General features: G+C 34.9%; 1 protein-coding gene across 1 annotated transcript in view; it reads right to left on the bottom strand.

Annotated features, from left to right (window-relative positions):
* Positions 1-3006: 3006 nt before the first annotated feature.
* LOC148947355 (uncharacterized) overlaps positions 3007-22377 on the bottom strand; it is an 80032-nt gene continuing 60661 nt past the window's right edge. Inside the window, exons 5-9 of the mRNA XM_089095774.1 lie at positions 19408-20676; positions 14312-14481; positions 12028-12145; positions 7622-7760; positions 3007-3564 (exon numbers count right to left, since the gene is read on the bottom strand). Of these exons, the coding sequence (XP_088951900.1) occupies positions 3299-3564; positions 7622-7760; positions 12028-12145; positions 14312-14481; positions 19408-20676 (1962 nt within the window). The 3' untranslated portion in view covers positions 3007-3298. The remainder of the gene's footprint in view (positions 3565-7621; positions 7761-12027; positions 12146-14311; positions 14482-19407; positions 20677-22377) is intronic.

Genomic DNA, 22377 nt, shown 5'->3' with positions numbered 1-22377 from the left:
ATCGAAATAGAAATTGTACCTTGGAGTCAAAATAGCCAAAAACTCCTTTAGGAGAATTACCTTCCCCGATATTAGGCAACAAGCAAAATCACTTTTTTGCAAGGAAAGCAATGACATGTCTCCTTTTTTTCTTTCTTCTTTCTTTTTGTCACCGCTAGTGGGGTACTGAAACATCATAGAGAAGGTCAGGGGCTTCCATGATAGGAAATCCCTATATCTGATGCCTTTTATAATTAACAAATCAAAATAAGGTATAATTTTTTGTCTTAGACTCCTCTAAGGGTCATGAAACGCCGGTAGGGATTATAAATTCCAATGCCATATTTTTAGTTTTTTTAATTCATTTTCAATACTTATTTCATATCTCGTTCGTCTACTACGTTACATTTTAAATAAATGTTACTATTGCTTTTTCAACTCTTAGATGCACAATTTATCATTTGAATTACTTATTTTTAGTTCCAAATTTTGGGAAAAACTAATGTATTTCATAGGAGAGAAGTGTCAAAATCTCTTTGATTCATGATAGACCAGATAACATAATAGATTGATATTTTAAGAATTATATTGTTGCTCACTCCAGAGCAATACGACCTCAAATTAATTAATATATTAGTCGACTAAATTTAGTGTGTAAATTCCACAAATGCGATAGAGCATACATTTAAGGATTTAACCAACCCTAAATTCATAATTTACTTTTTTGTTTTTCGAATTTTTTATCTTTGGACTTTCGATACTATTTTGCGTTTCCAGGAGGACTTATTTTTAAGCTCTCAATAAAAAAGATGATTATCTTTTTTTGTAACTGCTATTCTAGATTCAGAAAGTATATACTTTAAATTGAATTTCATTAGGATTTTATATTTATAATTCTAATTCTAAATACAATATTAGATCAATTTATTTATTAGATTGATACTTTAGGAAGAATACCGTTGCTTATTCAAGATTAGAAGATGTCAAATCAATTAACGGTGAATTAATCGTCTAAAAACATCCCAAATGAGGATGTCTTTTAGATGGAAGATTTTTAGATTTGTATATTTTTGTAGATGGAAGCTTGAAACTTTTTTTAAAGTTTTTCTGATAGGTTGATTATGATGGTGTGATTGATTGAATTTTTGGCGGTGTTTCTATTTTTTTTAAATCGGTAAAATTTTCTCAGTCTCGTAGCTTTTGAATGATAACATTAAACTTAATAAATTTATATATTGGGAATCAGCATAAAAATGCAATTTCTTTTGATGTATTTATTGTTATCAAAATCCTGTTTTTTAGAGTTTCGGTTACTATTGGGCCGAGTCGCTCCATAATAACAGTTTGTCACTTATTGTCACAACTTTTTTATATTTCACGCTTGAAGGTTGAACAACGTTCAATTCTACAAATTATGGACAGGAATTGACGTTATAATCGCGTTTAATTTAATTTTAGCCACAAGTGTTACTATCGTCTCACCTAAGTATCAGAGGAGAGTTTGCACTATAACATCCGTATTAAAAATTTACTAAGAGTTAGCAAGATCTAAGACCAAGACTAAGAGCTAGAACCGTCCTAGCCGAGTGGTTAGCGCTCCGGATTGGAAATCCTGAGGTCCGGGGTTCGAGTCCTGCTGTCACTGGTTATTTCTTAACGGGGGTCAATGGCGTGACCCTGTAAGCTCAGCCAGAGTCAACCCAGCTCTAAATGGGTACCTGGAGAAAGCTGGGGGAAAACACGGGAAGTGCTGGGTGATTTACCCCCTACCACGCATTGCACTCGCGGCCGAAGACATTGAATCAGGAGATCGGTACCTGCGCAACGTGGACGTTTTGTCAGCATGCGAAAAAGTTTTTTTTTTAAGTTAGCAAGATCTGAGTATCGAATCCAGTTTGCTGACTGAATATGCATATGTCTAGTCATTTATTCGCATGAAATTCAAATAGATGCAGCCAAACATTTCAAATATATATGTTTCATTATGTTATATTTATTTTCAGATTTCATTTGAGTGTTTGTTGATGATGGCTGATGCAAGTTCATTATATTTGTGCTTTCTACGATGATCGCCAATGTAAGTTTATTATATTTGTGCTCTTTTTGTGTTCATGGCCGTATTTTTCGCTTTAATGCACTTATTACTTATACTGTGATTATCTTTTATACACAATTGTTGTAATTATATGTAAATATACATCTTTGTTTTAATCCATAAATCAAGCAGCTTGAAGTAAATTAATATTTTATGAAGTCAATTAAGTAAATGAAGTACTTGAAGTAAATTTGAAGTAAATAAAGCATAGCAGCTTAAATTGAAATTAATCAAGGGGACTAGTTCGATAAAGTTTGAAGACATGAATCGCCATCAATGAACCTTGGAGGAAGCATCTCGACTCCAAATTTTATTGAAGATTTTTTTTTTTTCAAATATAACATATATCCCTAAATCTGGATTTTTGTTCGAGGGAGGTGGGGGGGGGGTATTTTCGTTCGAGGACTTATAAAAATTTGTTATTAAAAAGATTTATAAGCGGAGGGATATTCATAAATAATAATTTTTTTTACAAATATACTTTTATATCCAAAAAAATACTTTTCTAAACAAATTTTTTTTTATATACACTTTTGTTACTTTCTTACGAGTCAGACACAAATTTCGAGTCGGGGTATGTGTGGCGAACCCGGTTACCCCCCCCCCACCTGGATACAGCCTAGCTTAAAGAGCACTCCTTATATCCAGAACCATTCTTTATAATACTAATCTTATAAATCACGAGCTATCATTGGTATCAAAAAAGAAGGAGTCAAGTTCCGAAACTAAGAAAAGACGAGGATATATACATATAATATATATATATATATGTATATATATATATATATATATATATATATATATATATATATATATATATATATATATATATATATATATATATATATATATATATATATATATATATATATATATATATATATATATATATATATATATATATATATATATATATATGACTTTTGTCATTTTGCTTTTATTTTTACTCTTGCACAACCAAAAGATGCGTGTTTGAATCTCCCTCAGAATAACGTAACCCCTCAGACTCACAGGTGTCACATTACTTTAAACCTAGAAAAAATAATCCACACGACGAAACAATTGAATATCAAAAATACACCATTGGGAAAAAAACAAACAACAAAACTGAATTCTATTTCGATTGTATATATTTTTTTTATTATGTCATTCCATTTTACACGGTTTTCATGTTCATTTCTTCTCATTCTGTTATATGTAAGAATTTTCACTTTTCAAAGACTATCACAGAATCTCTACTGAGCTGGCCATACTTCCCATACATGAATCACTTATAGAAATGGCATCAACTTCATTATCAACTGTCAACCATGAACTTCGTTGATCATTCGAAATTGAACTGTCACTATTTAAAAGCTTTGAAGCTATGTTAGTTGGTTCGGCTCTATGTGTTGTCACTGGAGAAGTTCCGCGTTGGCTGAGGGGAATGTTTCTTGGCAATACAGATAGTTGTGCAGGAAACAGCTTACCACGGATCAAACGAGGAATTCCTACAATAGAAATTTCAGACCTGTAGTTTTTTTTTACACATAATGAATATAAGTAGAACATATTTATATGGTAATAACTCTAAAGGCAAGGGCGTACCCACGGGCAGGGGCAGATCCAGGATTTTTTTTTGTGGGGGGGGGGCGGCAAAATCGGTTTTTCCGAAGAGCTTGCGTGAGTAACAATTTTAATTAACGCAAACTTGCGTTAATTAAGTAAATTATACTACTTTAGACGTTAGGGGGGAGGGCCCTCACCCTCCCCAAGGATCCTCCACTGCCAAGGAGAGAGTAGTTTGAAACCTCCCCCTGAAATGTTTGTTCAACTAGTAAAAACATAACAAAATGCATAAAAATAAATTTTTGATACGTTTTTCTAAAGTTTTTTTTGTAGCCCCTTCGAAAAAATGAGCCCCGCCCCAAACGGAAAATCCTGGATACGACCCTATTCTACAATGGCTAGTATCAAGAGCGTAGCCTTTATTTGAGTAAGTGAGAAGTGAGACTAATCCTGACTAATTAAAGGTATTAAAATATTCACCCCTCGTGAACTAAGACCATTGGTGCGGGCCTTTGGTCCTTGCCTGCTTGTAAGGGCCAGAAACTATGGAAAAATGGATTAAGGCCTTCAGTTTCGTATTACAGATATACGGAGGATTGTCACCTCCTCAACACCTCGCTCGTCAAGCTAAAGTTGTTTGGAACATTGGAACTTTAAAAAAAACTTCTTATTGTTCTAATGAAACGACCCTGTGTTTCAGGTGTGTTATTAAAGAATTGGGACAACATTCAAACTTTAGCGAAAAGAGTGAGGTATTAAAAAGGGGGCGACCCCCCTCACATACATAATAATTTCTGTTCGTTTTAAGTTTTAATCTTGCTCCTTACTTTGAATTAAAAAAATACTTTTTTTTATTTAATTTCTGATCGCTTTGACAATGCCGGGAAATTCGACCCTACCTTCACGGGAATATCCCCTCCCCACGGAGATCCTCTAGCAATTCAATCCTGTTGGAAATTTTACCCAATACAATTACCCCTAACATCTCCACATGTAAAAATGAGACGGCAAAGAAAAGTAAGACAAATAAAATTAATTTCGTATAGAAATTCTGTCATGTTCCCCAAGGGTAAAATTTCTCTTAAAACTTCACCCCCGGAAACTTCCCTCCCCTAGGAAAATTCGACCCATGGAAAATCCTCCTAGCAGAAAATTCTTTGGAATCAGCATAATAAGCCGATTCTTTTGATATATCTATTGTTATCAAAATTCCGTTTTTAACAGTTTCAGTTACTATTAAGCCGCGTCGCTCCTTACTTACAGTTCGTTACGACGAACTGTTTGATCACAAGTACAGTTTAAGATTAGATCCATCCGCTCTCTTCTCTTGCCATGATCGGCATTTCGGGCTTTCCGTCCTTGCAAGCTTGTTACCACGACGACCGATTTTGATTTGCATATTTTGGAATTCCATAACCTACTTTGCAGTCTCATAGTCCGAAATTATTCGCCGATAACTTAAAATTTCTAGCTCAAATAGTTCGGCTGCAAGTAAGCCCTGAGGGAAAGATACATAAATAGACATACGCTTGATTTTATATACACTGATAGCAAATATATCCTATATATATATACTATGCTTTCTCTACCTCGTCCTTAGTGATTTCAGTATAATTTTTTTTTACTGTCAATGGCTGGGAATTCGGCATAAAAACAATTCTTCTAAATTGACGAATTCAATCAAGCCAAATTCAAGCTAGACCAGAGGTCTAGCTTGAATTTGGGCAAGCAAGAAAGCGTCCCACTAACAAAACAACGCTCTGCGGCAGTTCGTGCCCAGTTGTAAATAGTCTTTAAAATTCAGGGAGGGAAGAGGGAGGGAGAGTGACACAAAATGACTGTCCTTGCCACTGCCTAATGCATGCGTTATGAAGTATTACAGAAAAAAAGAAATAATCTCAAAATTTTGATCGGACTACATTGGAGGGGGGGGATGCGTTTGGTAGGGGAATTTGGGCAAGCAGGAAAGCTTCAGAAAAAAAAATAATTTCAAAATTTCAATCAGACTATATTGGGGGGGGGGGTGTAAGGCATGTGGGAGAAGAATTTGGGCAAGCAGGAAAGCTTCCCACTGAAAAAACACCTTTGTGTGGCAGTTTGTGTGTAGTCTTTAAAATTCAGGGAGGGAAGAGGGGGAGGGAGACTGACACAAACTTTCCTTGCCACTTCCTAATGCATGCGTTTTGAAGCATTGCAGAAAAAAAGAAATACGTACAAGATCTAGGCAGAGTCTGGCCATGGTTCTGATCCAAGGGGTATTTAAACCAGCTTTCTTGGTTTGAATGCCCTCCCGTCTGCAGAACTTAAACAAGTAATAATGAGGGATGTAAATATGATGTGTAAATCCTAACATGGGATTCACAAACCTGCCAACAGGGGTCTTATTTGGGGAGAGGGGAACATTTGCTCCCCTAGACTTTTTGCAAACCCTCACCCAGAGTTTTAAAGATACTTTTTTGTATAGACGTGGAGAATGCCATTTTTCAGTATTTTCATTGGAAAATTGAAAAAAAACCTCCCCCTGGATTCTGAAAAACAATCCCCCTAATTTTCATGAACTGACATCACTACAGTCTAAGGAGGCATAGGCATAGGGAGCCAGAGTTTTTTGAAATCCTAAGGTTTTCTCCACTATTTCTATAAGTTATCTATAAACATCTTCCTATAAGACAAAAAATTAATTTAAGATTAGTTTTTCGGGTTTGTATTTCTCAAATTTAAAACATGCTTGGAGGATTGATCATAACAAGAGATGTAGTGTACTCATGATGGGGGGGGGGCACTTAGTTTGAATTCCCCAACTACATCTCGAAAATGTAAAGAAGTAACGACAAGGGTTGAAACCACGATACGGTTTGAAAAAGTTCCAAGTAGGTAGATGAACCCAGACCAGGATCTTCTGAACTCCTGCCATTTTCCCAAAATTTCTATTTATTGTTAGCATCTAGTATTGGGATTATTTATCCCCATGCTGTTCCATAAATTCCAATAATTTCCACGATGCATCTTTAACTATTGTTTTGAAGAGTCCAGCTTGATGCAGGATCGAAATTATTTTTCAAAATCAATGGTGTCCCAAAAAAAGAAAAAATAAGTTAAATTGATAAAAATAAGTACATTAAAAAAAAGAAGCAAAAACCTGTTTCAGCGCCGCAAAATAGCATTGCGTCACGACAGAGCGAGGCTTGTGAAATATGGCTTCAAAACTATTAAATTCCGGATTCTATATTTTTTTTTAAATATCGCCTTAAATTATGAAAGAACTCTTAACATTTAAGTAGAACTACTGAGGCGGGGAGGGTAACAAGCGTTTTTGAGGCTAATGCTCTGACTCCTTTTAATATTTATACTCCTGTTAAGAAGGCAAACTTTTAGCAGTTTAACTCCTACCAACCTCTTGCCAACCTCGCTTTTGTAGGAAAGTACCCACAAAAATTGACCATGAAAGTAAAAAATGAGCGAAGTAATGCGTAAACTTGTTTTTTAAAGTACATTTTTTCACCCTCTGGTGGTGGTTTTCGCTGAGAAATTTGTGATTTTCATTCTAGTACATTTTTGCTATAAATTACTTATAGCAAACTATGAGAGTTTGGCAACCCCAGTAACACACCGCGTCCTGACAAGGACGCTTACTTAAGACTATTTCAGAAATTTCTCTACAATTAATATCGTTTATATTTCTACAACTATTCAAATTAATTCATTGAAAATAAGGGCGTGTCCAGAATTTTGATTCGGGGGGGGGGGTGTGTGTGCCAAAAACTTAAAACGCATAAACAATTTGTATAAAAGCATTTTTTTACATTTTTACGAGTCGGACAAAATTTAGGGGGGGGGCTCAAACCTGGTACCCCCCCCTCTTTTCGGCTACGGCCTTGATTAAAAACAATGTTTACTCTCTTTCAGAAAACAAATACTGTTAGAAATGCTAAGCAGGCCAACTCGTTAACAGCTGGTGCGGCAAGTTCACATCAAACCGTGCTAACCTCAATTAGTTACCTCGCTTCTTAGGGATTGAGGTGAATGGAGGGTGAACAGTCGGCGGGACTCCTGCCAATGGCGAAGATTCACAGCAGCTTGAAAGGCAATCTGAACTTGAACTGGCTACCATCATTGTGTTGAAGATTGTTGCTCTAAGCTAGAAAGAAAGAAAATCTAGAAATTGATCTAAGTTGGCTTTTTATTCTTATATTTTACTTTTTAACTTATTAATTTTTATTTTGCTTTACTCTGTTTTGAGAGGAGTCGAAATGTAGTTCAGTAGCCGAATTTTAAGGTATTAATACCGGCGATGGCTCGGTTTTCTTGAACTGGCTACCATCATAGTATTAAAAATAGTTGCTCTAAGCTAAAGTGAAAGATCTGGATTTTGATTTAAGGTCGTTTTCTATACTCTTTTACTTTACTTTTTTCTGCTTTTTTGTACGGCCTTAATTAAATTTTTATGTAGAAATTGTTCAATAATACACAATTTTATTCAACTCAAAACTCATTTAATGTCTCAATTCATAGATTATTAATGTCCCAATTCTAAGTCATTGATCATATCGATTTGCTTTTCATATATTCTTCTTGATTACACCGCAAGTGCCACAGCCCACTAAAAATGCCATTCTTTGGTGTCATTTCTGGAATTAGAAGGCTGGGCAGCCTAAAAAGATATGATTATAATCTTCTTGACCAAAAACCCTTCACTGGAGGCTTACAACTTCCGATCATGTATACTCCCGCTTCCATCCTCCTTAGTAAGTTAGGAATAAAAACAAGCACTGGCAAAGAAATGCCAAATGGAAAAAAGTAATTTAAATTTGATTAAAAAGAAAGAAAACCCAGATATTGGTTTATGCTCTTTTATTTCACTTCCTAGTGTTCATTTTAGTTTTATGTTAGTTTCATAGTAGACAAAAAGGATCAAAGAGTGCAACTTTAATCTAAAAAAAAACAAAAACCTAGATATTTTTGTTTTTGCGCGATTTTTAAACTCTTTTATTTTACTTTTATTTGTTACTTTCCATTTTATTTTTCTTTTGCTCGGTTTCGAAAAGAGTCAAATTTTAGTTAGGGTGCCAGATGTTACCAATGACTATCCAGTTTACTTCAATTAATAACCAGATTTCAAATAATTGCGGTAGAAAGTGAATGTTAAAAAACAACGAGCAAGATTAAGTGTGAAGCAAAGAATATTACTAAAAGGAAAAAATGATCAAAGATTATTACTTTAATCCAAAAAGACAGAAAATGTAGATATTAGTTATCGTCCTTTGAATATATTATTTGAAAAAAACTACGTTTTCTAAAGAGTTAAAGAGGCTGAGTTACAAGGTCGAACCTTAAAACGTACAGTGATTAGGATGAACTTTTGGGGGGCTACCATCCAACAAACCCCCCGCTTTAGAATCCATTAAATATAAAAAAAAAATTTCTTTAAACTTAAATTATGGAGCGACATTAAAACTTAAAACGAACAGAAATTATTCCGTATATGAAAGAGGCTGTGCCCTCCTCAACGCCTCGCTCTTTACGCTAAAGTTTGACTTTCTCACAACTCTTTTTTTAAACAATAAAAACTTTAGCGTAAAGAGCGAGGCGTTGAGGAGGGCACAGCCTCTTTCATATACGGAATAATTTCTGTTCTTTTTAAGTTTTAATGTCGCTCCTTACTTTCAGTTTAAAGAAATTTTTTTTATATTTAAAGGCTGCGAAAGCGGGGGGTTTGGGGGTGGTAGCCCCCAACTGTGCCTCCTAATCCCTGTACGTTTTAAGGTTCGACCTTGTAACTCAGCCTCTTTAACTCTTTAGAAAACGTAGTTTTTTTCAAATAATTTCTGCACGTTTTTGTACAGTTTATTACTTATTATTGCTTGACTAACTGTTAGCTGATCGTGTCAGGAGTTAAAGTTGGGGGCTTCCGCCCCCAAACCCCCGCTCTTGAACATTCTTGTGTTAAGGCTTTTAATTCCTGAATACTCAAATCACGTCGTACAGGGTGCCTCTAATCCCTGTACGTTTTAAGGTTCGAACTTGTGACTCAGCCTCTTTAACAGCCCCCCAACTGTGCCTCCTAATCCCTGTACGTTTTAAGGGTCGACCTTGTAACTCAGCCTCTTTAACTCTTTAGAAAACGTAATTTTTTTCAAATAATTTAAAAAAGAAACTGAGTTTCTTTTCAAAGTATATAAAAAAGTTGCTCTGATGGTGAATCGAACCCGAGTTTTCCGCCTGAAAGTCTGAAGTCTCAGCCGCTGGACTATACAAACACAATAGTAATTGTTGTTTAGCAAATAGAAGGTATTTTCGACGCAAGCAAATTCCCAAAAATCTTGATATGTGGTTTTTGGAAAACAGGGAAGGAGTGATCAGATTGAGCTGAAATTTCGACGATAAGCTCCCAGGCCCCAGGAAAGCTTATCCTCTAAATTTCAGCCCGATCGAGACAACGTTAAAGGGGGGTTGTGGAGGGAAAAATTAACATGGGCTAATATAGGAAAACGAGGTTTTTCGTAAATGTAAATTCGGGGGATAATTTTTTCGGTCTGAAAATATCAAAAGGCCCTAACAGGTCGAATTCTGCTTCGAATGAGTCCTCATTCAACCGGATCCGGGGCCAACTGTGGCCTGTAGGCGTGGCTAACAAAAAAAAAAAGAGATGAATTTTAAGTGGCTATATTTGGTTTTTTGAAAACAGGGAAGGATTGATCGGATTGAGCTGAAATTTCAAGGATAAGCTCCCGGGCCCTAGGAAAGCTTAACCTATAAATTTCAGCCCAATCGGACAACGTTTAAGGGGGGCAGTGGTGGGAGGGTCCAAACTTCCGGCCCAGTTTCCCCCATGAAGATAAAGTCTGAGGAGGATGAAATTTTGCAAGTTTCTTAGTTTGAGCTTGGGCTACAAAATGCAATTACCGCCGTCTCTCTGCGACCTCTAGGACCTGAAATCGCTTAACATTGTGGTGGGTCGCCTCTTTATAGAGGCACAAGTGTGCCTCCTTGATTGAGTGTGAAAAAGAAAAGAATTTTTTTTGCGTGCTGACCAATGGCGTGCGTAGCGCAGGTTTGGTTTTTCACTGCCTTTGGCCGGGGGATGTGTGGTTGGGGGCAAACCAGCCGACGCTTCTCGTTTCCCCCAGATATCTCCGGGTACTCATTTAGAGCTGCATCGACTCTAGCTGAGTTTACAGAGTCACACCAATGACTCATGCTCTAGACCAAATAATTGGCGGACGGGGTTTATTAGTAATAATAAAAGAAAAAAACATTAAAGATTGTGGCTCTAAGCTATTACAAAGAAAAAGATTAAATGTTGATTTAAGCAAGATTAAAAATTATCTATTTATCCTCCTCATTTGGCAAATTTGTAAGAATCAATTAACAGGAATCCTTCGCCTTTGGCAAAATTTTAAAGCTGAATTAATATTGGAGTTGATTTGGAGACATTAATTGGAATTGAATTAATAATAAATGTGAATGAAATACAAAGGTAAATTAATTGCTTATCCAACTTGATTTAAAATTTACTTGAAAAAATTAATAGCATAGCATAGCATTACACTTGGCCTTCTGTAAAGTTTTAAAACTAATTGAGTGAAGTTGAATGATAACTCAATGTTAATAAAATTCAAAGGTAAACTTACTGCTTATCCAGCTTGACTTAAAAGTTATTTTAAAAAAATAATGACATACAGTTAGCACTCCTCAGGGTTTTAAAATTAATTATTAAAGGCAAACTCATATAGAATTAATATATCAAATCCAAGTAAAATTCAACGATAATGAAATACAAACATGAACTATCTATGTATCCGGCCCATTTGACAAACTTATTCGAGAAAATTGATAGAGTACACTTTAGTGTTCCCAAGAGTTTTCATTTAATTAATTAGAGTTAGATTCATATAGAACTAATTATATCAAATTCAAGTAAAATTAAACAGTAATGATATACAAATATGAACTATCTATTTATTCAGCTAATTTTACAAATTTATTAGAGAAAACTAACGGAGTACACTTTAGCATTTTCCAGAGTTTTAAAACAAATTAATTAAAGTTATATTCTTAAATTAAATGTAAAATTAAATGGCAATTAAATAAAATGGTTAAGTAACTGCTTAGCATTCACAGAGTTTTAATTATGTGTTTAAGCATTCACCGAGTTTTAAAACTAGCTGGAACTAATTAATCAAAGTTAAATTCAAATTTGAATGGTAATGAAATCAAAAGGTTAGGCCTAACCAACTTCTAATTCATCCAATTTTAAAAATCTATGAGAGAAAATCAATAGAATTCATATTAGCATTCCCCAAATCAAAACTAATTAATTAAAGTTAAATTCAAATAGAATTAATTTAATGTAAAATGAAATTATTAATTAAACGAGATTCAAGCAAAAATGGTTTATTAACTACCTGTTTATCCATAAGCTCCGTCTTTCTGCTCATGTGAATCCAGCCAGTAGTACATCCAGAATCGGAGTCGGAATCTCCTTCATGACCCGAGGGCGTGTCCTCTCCTCCGTTTATAAACCTGGAAAGATCAACAAATTATCTTCTAACATTCAAGAGTAGAGGGTACATTGATTCAGTAATAAAGGATCTACATTCTAATACTAAAATTTTAGTGGCCTGACTCTTTCTTCTTTTTCTTCTGAAAAAGAAGACGGAATCTAAAAAAAAGTCTCCTTTTGGCTTCATTTGGCTGGTCTACTTGCTTCCAATTTTTTTGTTCTTCCTTACAATTAACCAAATTGAAGCAGGTTTTAGGGTCAGGGCTAAACTATATTATTGCACCTTAATAAACGAATAATCTGCCAGAATAATGCTCTTTCTTCATTATCCAAAACTAATTTAAAATAAAAAGCCAATAAGCATTTAGGTATCTTGGTATCTATTAATAAACCAAGTGAATTTATGCCTCTGACATTTTTTTGGTTAATTCTTGGAAATTTTCTTATTTCAATTAATTTGATTTAATTCAAGAGTTTGCTATTAAAGTTTCTTTTTTGTACCTAGGGTAAAATGTCAAATAAAATATTTCATCCATTACCTGAAAATATTAATTGTTTGCTTCATTACATTCATTGTCTAAAATATTATTTATTTGCTAAATTTAATGTATTATTTATTTATCTAAATCAACAGGCTATTGTTGACTAGCCATGAGTGTCAAACTAATTATTTTTGTCATTTTAATTTTTTTTTTCTCATTTTTCAGAATCCGAACAACTTTCACAGATTGGTGGTGTGTCATCTCCTTCATTTACAGAACCATGTAAATTAACAATTAACATTCGAATATTTAAATAGCAATTTAATAAAATAACAATTTAATTTAATAAGCACCAACAATAAAAATCTCCTGTTTGCTCCACATCCCGGTCCCCTCAATATTTTTCGTAAATCGTTTGCTTTTCCACCCCTTCCAAACGTTCAATTACTTCCAAATTTTATCAGTAAATACACTTCCGATGACAGTGCAATAATACGATATCCAAACTCCCCCCTCATGTTTGCTTCTCATCCCACCCCCTCAATATTTTTCGCAAATCATTTGCTCTTCGACCAATTCCGAATACTCGATTACTTCCAAACTTATCAGCAAATACACTTCTGATGACATTGCAATAATACAACACCAACCCCCCCCCCCCTCATGTTTGATCCCGATGGCAGCCTCCTCAAAATTTTACGTTAATCATCCGCTTTTAGACCACTTGCAAACGTTCAATTACTTCGACGTTTTATTTAGAATTCTATACTTCCGACGACAGTGCATCAACACAGCACCAAAATCCACCCTGTTGTATACTCCCCCTCCAAGCCCCCTTCGCCATAAACGAGTGATTGGGCAGAGTAAAAAGTATAAACCAAACATTATTTCACAAGACTTGAACGCGCAATTGTAAGAACACGTGCTATGGTTGTGGCAACGACCACAGCAACCAAATCTAAGGTTTGACCCTTAGACTTTTTGGTCTTAGAGAAGACTAAAAAGTAAAAAAAATAATAATAAATATTTTTTGACATTTTTGAGAGTCAGAATCACTTTCACAGCTTGATCATGTGTCAAATCTATAAGAAGGAACTATTCACATTCTATTATTCAAAATTGCAATCGGCCGTGATACCAAAAATTTGAGAATTAATGTAACAGAGCTTTTAATTAAATCAAGGGGTTTAAGGTTTCCATTTGACATTTCCCCCTCCCGCCACCCCAATTGTTGACAAATTTCTTCTTTTAGTCAAATTTAATGTAATTCGATAGTTTCTTTTTATTCCTATTCATTTTATTATATATATATATATATATATATATATATATATATATATATATATATATATATATATATATATATATATATATATATATATATATATATATATATATATATATATATATATATATATATATATATATATATATATATATATATATATATATATATATATATATATATATGTGTGCTTTTTTATTTATATATTTTTTATTTATCTCGCACTAAAATATTAAGCTTCATTGCGTAACTTCAAACATTACATTTTTTTTTCATTTTATTTATTGTTATATGCCATTTAAGTTGTCGAAAATAAAAAGGCTGCCTTAGACCAAGGAATAATTTCATATCTGCGGTCAATATGTTCAAACTATAAATTATTCATTAGAAGACATTGTCAACCAACTTATTAAACTGACCTAGAAAGCTCTTCTAATGCAGAACCTTGTTTGCCAACAACTGGTGCTAATGTAGGCGAATCTGAAACTTGCACACTTTTTGAGCAGACAGGTTGGCTGTCTGCCTGTTCACGATTGCTGCAGTATTTCTGCTGTTCAGCTATAAAGCTGAGAACCGACTGAAGAGCCACCTATAAATTAGTAAATTTATCATTAAAAATATCTCAAATTACCATCGGTTGCCAAAAAATATCAAATTATCATAGGCTACAAAAATATATCGAATTATTATTAAAATATGTTTAACCATGATACATTACCAAGATACACATAAAATTATCAGAGTTTACCAACAGATATCAAATTACCATTAAAATATATTAAATTTTTATTAAAGCATACCAAATTATCATAGGCTGCCAAAATATGTCAAATTATTATCAAGATATATCGAATTGTCACATGTTGCCGCCAAAATATACCAAGCTATCATTAAAATATATCAAACTGTCATTAGTTCCCAAAATACGTCAAAGTATCAGTTAAATATATAAAATTATCATAGATTGCCAAACATATTTAATTACCATTAAAATGCTGAAATTATCATTAAAGTACTTCAAATTATCATAGGTTTCTATATATATAAAATTATCATTTGATACTATTATAGGCTACCAAAATATATTAGGTAATAATTAAAATATATCAGACTATCGTTAGAATCTATGAAGTTATAAAACGACTTCAGACCTTATTACCCCTGCGCAGATGTTACGTTCACCCAACGACTACTCCTGCGCAGACTCTTGAGAATGGTAGTCTAAACCCTATATAGTGACTTTAAAAAGCATTTGAATCTATAGAGAATACCTTTTGAAGACACATTCCCATCACAGTATCCATAGAAGATTTTCAAAATAATCTCCACTCTGTATCTAAACAATGAGACTAGTGCCTGTATATCTGAGGGTCTAACACGACACTTAAAGATTTTATCAGGAGTTAAGCAAAGCTGCGAGCTATCACTATCGCTCTTTTTCCTGTTAATTGACTATATACTGAAAAATACAACCCCTCAAGGTATAACCCTGAAAGCAGAAAAATTCAAGTGGCCTTGACTTCGCAAGAGCTGTAAGCAACCCCTTTAACAACTCCTTGGCGAAATCAAAACAAAGGCAAAACATACAAGACTCAATGTCAAGCCAATAAAAACAAATACTTAGCCAATTCGATTAGTCAATGATTCGATTAGCCAATAGCCAATTCGATCTCAATACTTTGGATCAAGTGTTATGAAGACGAGTTAGAATTGGTGGTCAAATAAAAACCCAGGAGGCATAATTGAAAACACTGCCTCATTGCAGAAAGAAGTAATGCGTCCCGTGTATGCCAATTAAGTGAAGCTTTCAATACGATGAAGAATATAAATATTCAAACGTCTTCTCACTTTCTGTAAAACTTTCTGCAACTATACAGTTGCAATGTGCTGCTGATTCCAACGTGCGAATCCGAACCATGGGAAGCCATAAGAGAGCAAGAGTGTCGAGTCTCGGCCTTTGAAAATACTTGTCTCTAGATTCAAAGGTTGAGACACAAAGAAATCTCGAACCAGACTCTTATTACAGATATCATTTAGGCAGATGCCCATATCAAGACCATGTCTTGAGAATGAGGGACCATGGAACTCCTAAGGCAACTTTTCAGTGACAATATATAGGATGGAGAAGGAGTCCCAAGAACATCCTTCAGGTCTCTACTGTCTTAAAACGTTCTTGCAACCTGAGTGGGAGGATGTACTGGCAGAAGCAGGATGCCGCAAGACTGAAGACTCCTTGTTAATGTCGTTGGTGGCACTGATAGCACAGCAGGATCTAAGGTATAAATGGCTTAGTAACGTTTATCAAACAAGAGCTTCTGACAGCATTTCTGGAAAGTATTGTTTTAAAAAACCTATAGAATCCAATTCAATATCAAAATGCTTGCCTGTTGCCAGATGAAATAGCAACATGGGGAAAAGGGACCCCCAATCAGCCTTATGCGCTTTAAAACTCAAAGAAATTAGATCCGAAATCTCTTAGACTGAATCTTCTACCAGCTTCCAAAGAACACTGGTACATGTAATAATCTAAGTAAAAGTAAGACAATTCCGAGATATGTTGGATTCATACATATGATTTCCATGAGATTCCCAGTTTATAGTTTGCTCCTTTATAAGGACACTTTATTCCTTTTGAATTATTCTTTTTCTTAGAAATTTGTATTATACCTTTTTTTTTAGAAATTATTCTTTTTTTAGAAATTGAGAAATCGACTACTTACTGCAGTGATAAAATATCCATCGCACAAACAAATATAAATAAGTTTTGAATGTATGCATACAACCTGTGTGTTCATATAATTTTTTTCTTTTTTTTTGGGGGGGGGGACAAAAAAATAATACGACACAAACTTGTCTATACATCCCACATAAATTTGCAATACATCCCACCAAAGTTTGCTATACGTACCACACAAAATTGGCGAAACAGGTGACACAAACTTGCTATTCATACCACACAAATTTGACAAAACATATCACACAAACTTGGCATACATTCAAATTTGGCTATACATACAAGTAAATTTTTACTTACATACAAAACAAATTTGGCTACATATGCCTCACAAACTTTGCTATACCTACCGCACAAATTTGGATATACATACAATATAAATCTGGCTATTTATACCGCTCGATTTTGGATGTACATACCAAACGAATTTGGCTATACATACAACACAAGTTTGGCTATACCAACCACTCTCGTCTGTACATACCAAAAAAAATTGGCTATTAATACCACAAAAATTTGGCTATATATTTCAGACAAATTTAGCTATACATACTACACAAAGTTGGCTATACATACCACTTAATTTTGGCTGTACATACTAAACAGATTTGGCTACACATATCTCACAAATGTGACTATACAAGCATACATACCACACAAACTTGGCTATTATATACCACACAAACTTGGTTATACATATCACACAAATTTGGGCTACACATGGTAAAATGAAGATAATCAATTTCTACTTTAAAAACGAAAAGAAAAAGCCAGTGTTTCAAAAGACGAAGCTACTTTTAGTTTCAAAATAAGTCTAAAAAATAAACAAAAATATCCTCGCATTAAGCAATATATCCAATTTGGCAACAGCGAGCTTGTATATAAAACTATTAACTGCTTAATGAAAAAAAAACACACAATCAGTGGGTGCCAATTGGGAGGGGGAATTTGCCCTCCATCTCTCCCCAAAGAGACTAAACCTCCCCCAATCTCCTGTGACCAAGAAGCCACAATTATATCAAATGACAAGATTGATCTATTTATCGCAGTATATTTTTGTTAGTGTTTTTGTTTTTCTTTCTATGTTATTTTCTGTTATCTTTCCACCTGCCGTAGAGCCTGTATGATGATGTATTTTATTCTATTGTTTAAACTGGTGAAATTCTACTTTAGCTACTTTTGGCTATCTTTGAAAGGGGTTAGGTTAGGAAAATAAAACTTTCAGGGATGGGTCTACAGGCTAAAATATGTCCCAGGGAAGGTATTTTGAAGCACCGACCTCCTCTCCTTCTTCCTTTAGAGGGTCGTGAAATTTGCCTACATGAAATTTTGATAAAACAACATTTTATCTTAATTTTCAGTTATCAGTTTTTTTTTCCTCTGGCTTTTGTTCTGAAAATGCAATTCCTGTTATTTGAGTAGAATTTTAAGCCATATCAATGTTTTTGTTTTTTTTTTTTTTTTTTTTTTTTTAATTTAGGAAATTTATTTGAATATCTTCAATACCTTATAAATTGGGCAAAGTTGTAGAGCTGAAAACAATTTTGTTATACTTCATTTAAGCAGAAGATCTATTTTGCAAGGTTTTACTTTTATAACACACAGATTTTTAAAGGTCATCAAAGGTCAGGACCCTCTAGAGGGAGAAGGAATGGAGCCTGTAAGATGATGTATTTGATTATATTGTTTATTGTTAAATTAATTTTAGAGTAAATCTATCTATCTACATAGCTATGGGGACAGTAGGGGCGGATCCAGGATTTTTTTTAGGGGGGGGGGGCACAAATTAGGTTGATCCAATAAACTTGCATTAGGAGCAAGTTTAATTAAGGCAAACTTGAGTGGGGGACAGAGATAATATATTGAACGGGTGGAATGTCTCTCATGTTTATAACCGTTTTAGATATTTGACGTTTTGGAATAATTTGCAATTATTGAAGATAACCGATTTAAGGAATTTCATTCTCATTACCTTTTCGCATGAGGCTATGAGCTACGAATTGAAAGTGAAAAAACAAGAGTTTTCCCAATGTATGCTCCTGAAGGCGTTCGTAAAATTAGCTAATATATAAACCTAAAAAACAAAAAAAAATTGACATCCCACATATCCCATAGCCTAACGTGTTACAAAAACAAGAATGTACGAATTTTCTAGAAAATACAAGAAACTATCTATAAAAAATTCCGAGGGGTGCCTGAGGTCAAATGCCCCTGGATATGTTTGCAGAAGAAAGGAGGAGCAAAAAACACCTTGAAGAAGCCCCTCCTTATGGAGGAGTTCAAACGCCCCTGGATCGTTTGCCGGAGAAAGGAGTCCCAAGCCCTTGGGGGGGGGGAATGCTTCTTGAGGCCTATTCCCTGGGAGAAGAACCCAAACACCTGGGAAAAGAACCCAAACAACTTTGGATACATTTGCAGGAGAAAGGAGGAGCCGAAACACCTTCGGGATGCTCCTTCTTGGGGAATTACTTCAGGAAGGAGCCCAAACGCTCCTCGGTACGTTTGCAGGAGAAAAGAGTCACATCTATATGTCTTTATTCTTTATGAAAAAAGTGAATTTTCGTCACTGCTTTCGAAAATTTCTGAGATGAGATTTCAAATTTTGATGAAGGTGGGTGGATGAAAACATCTTTTGCAGCTGAACCCTTGTTTGTGACTGTTTTAAGAAACCTAAGCTTAAATAAATCTTAATCTGAGGCCCTAAATCTAAAAACACAAAAAATGAGCCGCTCCAAATCCACTTCCGCCATTTACCTAATATTATTAATTTAGGAGACTGACCTGTTTATCTGGAGGAGGTACCTCTTCTAGATCCAAGCTTTTGCTTGAAGTAGCTAGGCTTCGACTGCTTCCAAACTTGACTAGCCTATAAAAATCCCTTGTAAATTCAGTGTCAATCTCTTTGTCATCCACTGGGCTATCAATATCAGACATTATCAGTCTACTAACAAGTGAGCTACGCTTAGATGCAAAATCAATCACGTTACAATCGATACTGCTACACTCAGAACAACACGTACTTAAATCATCACGTGATTTTTCTTCCCATTTAAAGCTACAGTTCTTAAACGGCCAATCACAGTTAGGCATTGCACTTTGTCCAAAACTGGGGGAATTCCAGGCACATTCACTGGAGTCTTCTTCTAGTTCGACTGAATTCTCACGAATACTAGGTAAATTGGTTTGTACATTTTTAGGGTCACTGGGAGTTAAAGTTTCGTCCTGATTTAACTCACAAAGACTTTTTGATAGCTCACAATCACTACTAAAACCGGACAAACAACTGTCATCAGTCTTAAGAGGGGATATAAGGTCACAGTTTCCTGATATAAGTTCAGCTTGAGCTTTGCTTCTGCGCAGCGGGTGAGGTATTGCGACACTTTCAAATTTATTCAGTTCAATTGATGAAAGACATTCTTCCAAACTTCTACTCTTGTGCACACAACAAACTACTTCCGAGTCACTATGTGTTCTGCGTAAAGGGGAAAAAACTAATTCCAAATGTTCATAGTGATAACTATGACGGTATTTTGCTTTTTGACGCTTTCTGTATTTCTTTTGAGAACCTGTTGCTATATTATTCTTTTGAGGTAGTCTTACAGGCATCTGTCTTCTAAATATAGGGCGACCTTCTCCATCAGAACTTTCACTGGAGTCGCTGACTTCTTTTTCTTCTCTAAGCGTCTCTTGAAGCGAAAGTGAACGATTTGGAACAGCAGGTTTGTCCTGTTTTCTTCTGACAGGTAAAGTTCTGGTAGTGAGCTGCTTTCTAATTGGAAGTGGAGAGCAGTTGCTTAAATCAGACTCTTTCATTTCACCTTTTCCGTCGCTCGACATTGTCGAATACCCCTCATCTTTAGTTCCACTTTGACCTTTGCTGGCAATAGGCTGGTCACTATAACTTCGTGCAATGGGTAGCTTAGTTGGACGTGATAGGCACGTGGGTTCACTGGTACTAGACCGACAAGTCGTCTTCGGGGTTGACGATATGATAGGATCACGATAAGATGATGGTGAACCACTCCAACTAAGCGACGTCTTCTGTCTGTCCTGAAAAAATAGTGCTGTCAGAGAGTATCTTACTAAAAACTAAAGGCAAAAGACAGAGAAGGAGATGAAAAAACGGGGGGTGCTAATATAACATTTTTGCAATCTTTTACCGACACTGTTTTACCAGTGTGCTTCCAACCTCTATACAATTAACAATTTCTTACCAAAACCAGGGACGTCATATAAGTGACGTCAAAATTATCTCCAGCCATCCCCCCCTCGCTCTAGATTTTGAAAAAATACATTTTCATTGAAAAACAGTTTTTTTGTATTATCATTTACAAAAAGTCGAAAAAAAAACAATAAAATTGATCCTTCATATTAAAATATTTTCCCCACTCCACCAATATTTTCGTGAATTGACACCCTTTGCCAAAAATTTAAGTTCACTACAGTTTTATGGGGTGTCAGTAAGTGGTTCACCCCACACAGTAGAGAAGTGCCAAATTTCTCCGACCGAACCAATACTGTCCTGGATCGTGTCAATTTTTCTATCCCTAGAAAACAAGAAGACGTAAATACGCCACTGCGTGGTATTACGCCGTGGTAAATACGCCACGACGTAGTATACGACGAGGTACCACGGCTACCTCGAGGCCAATCGAAGTCACCAAAGCCTCACTCTCCATATTAAGAATGTATACACTGGGCCCTACGGAACCGAGGGTAAAAATCTTATAATTTTACCGTTTATCTATAATTCCCTTCCACATATTTTGCCTATTTAGAAAAATTGAGCCCTCTTCTACAAAATTCCGGCGCATGTGTCTGCTTAGAGAATAAGTAATTTAATGGGATGTTAGAAAAATGATGTTCTAGACTATTTGACTATAGTTAAGTTAATACCATGTCAAAAAATCGAGGTTCCAGACGCTCTAATGTTTGTTCCAGATTTTTCAACTATAAGTAAGTTATTGGGATGTTGGATAATTGACGTTTCGTCTTCATTTTTTGAGAAGGAAAATTATAAGAATCGACGCATCATATAATTTTTCAATTAAAAAAAATGTACCCATCGGGGCCGTATCCAGGATTTTTTTTCAGGGGGTGTTTTACAAAAGGTTTTTTTTCAAGGGGGGGGGGGACACAAAAAAACTCATAAAACACATAAAAATTTGTTTATATCCATTTTTGTACGTTTTACGAGTCAGACAAACATTTCGGGGGGGGGGTAAAAATTCCTAACCCTACAGGATACGGCCTTGGTACCCATAGCCCCATCCCCTAAAATAATCCCCAAACGCTTAGACAATGCAACTATTGCGTAGTAAATTAACATTTTTTTTTTCAGAACTAAGATTGAAAAACGAATGCATCATTAAATTTGTCATTTTGAAAAACTTCGATTTTCAATTTTGGACCTCCTCCTTCCCCAAAAATTCCCGTATAATGTGACTATGCTACTGGTCTCTCAGAAAATTGACAATTCTTTTTTCTTTTCTTTTTTAGAAGGAAAATTGTAAAAGCTATGCATTGTATATTTGTTGATTTAGAAAAATTAACAACTTTTCTAAATAAATCCCAGACACAAATATATTAGGTTTCTTCCGCAGAGAAACTCTTAAGATATTGACCTAGATTTATCCTTCCATATTTTCTTCTTCAAAATTAAGAGTGGCACTCAAGTTCAATCGATGAACTAGCGCTAAGCAACCAAAAATTAAGCGACTTCCATATAAGAAATAAATAGATTATAGAAAA

The sequence above is a fragment of the Artemia sp. Qi Xiang Cuo genome, chromosome 10 (assembly GCF_049724085.1).
Source record: "Artemia sp. Qi Xiang Cuo chromosome 10, ASM4972408v1, whole genome shotgun sequence".
NCBI lineage: Eukaryota > Metazoa > Arthropoda > Branchiopoda > Anostraca > Artemiidae > Artemia > Artemia sp. Qi Xiang Cuo.
This window is presented reverse-complemented; position numbering and strand designations above follow the sequence as displayed.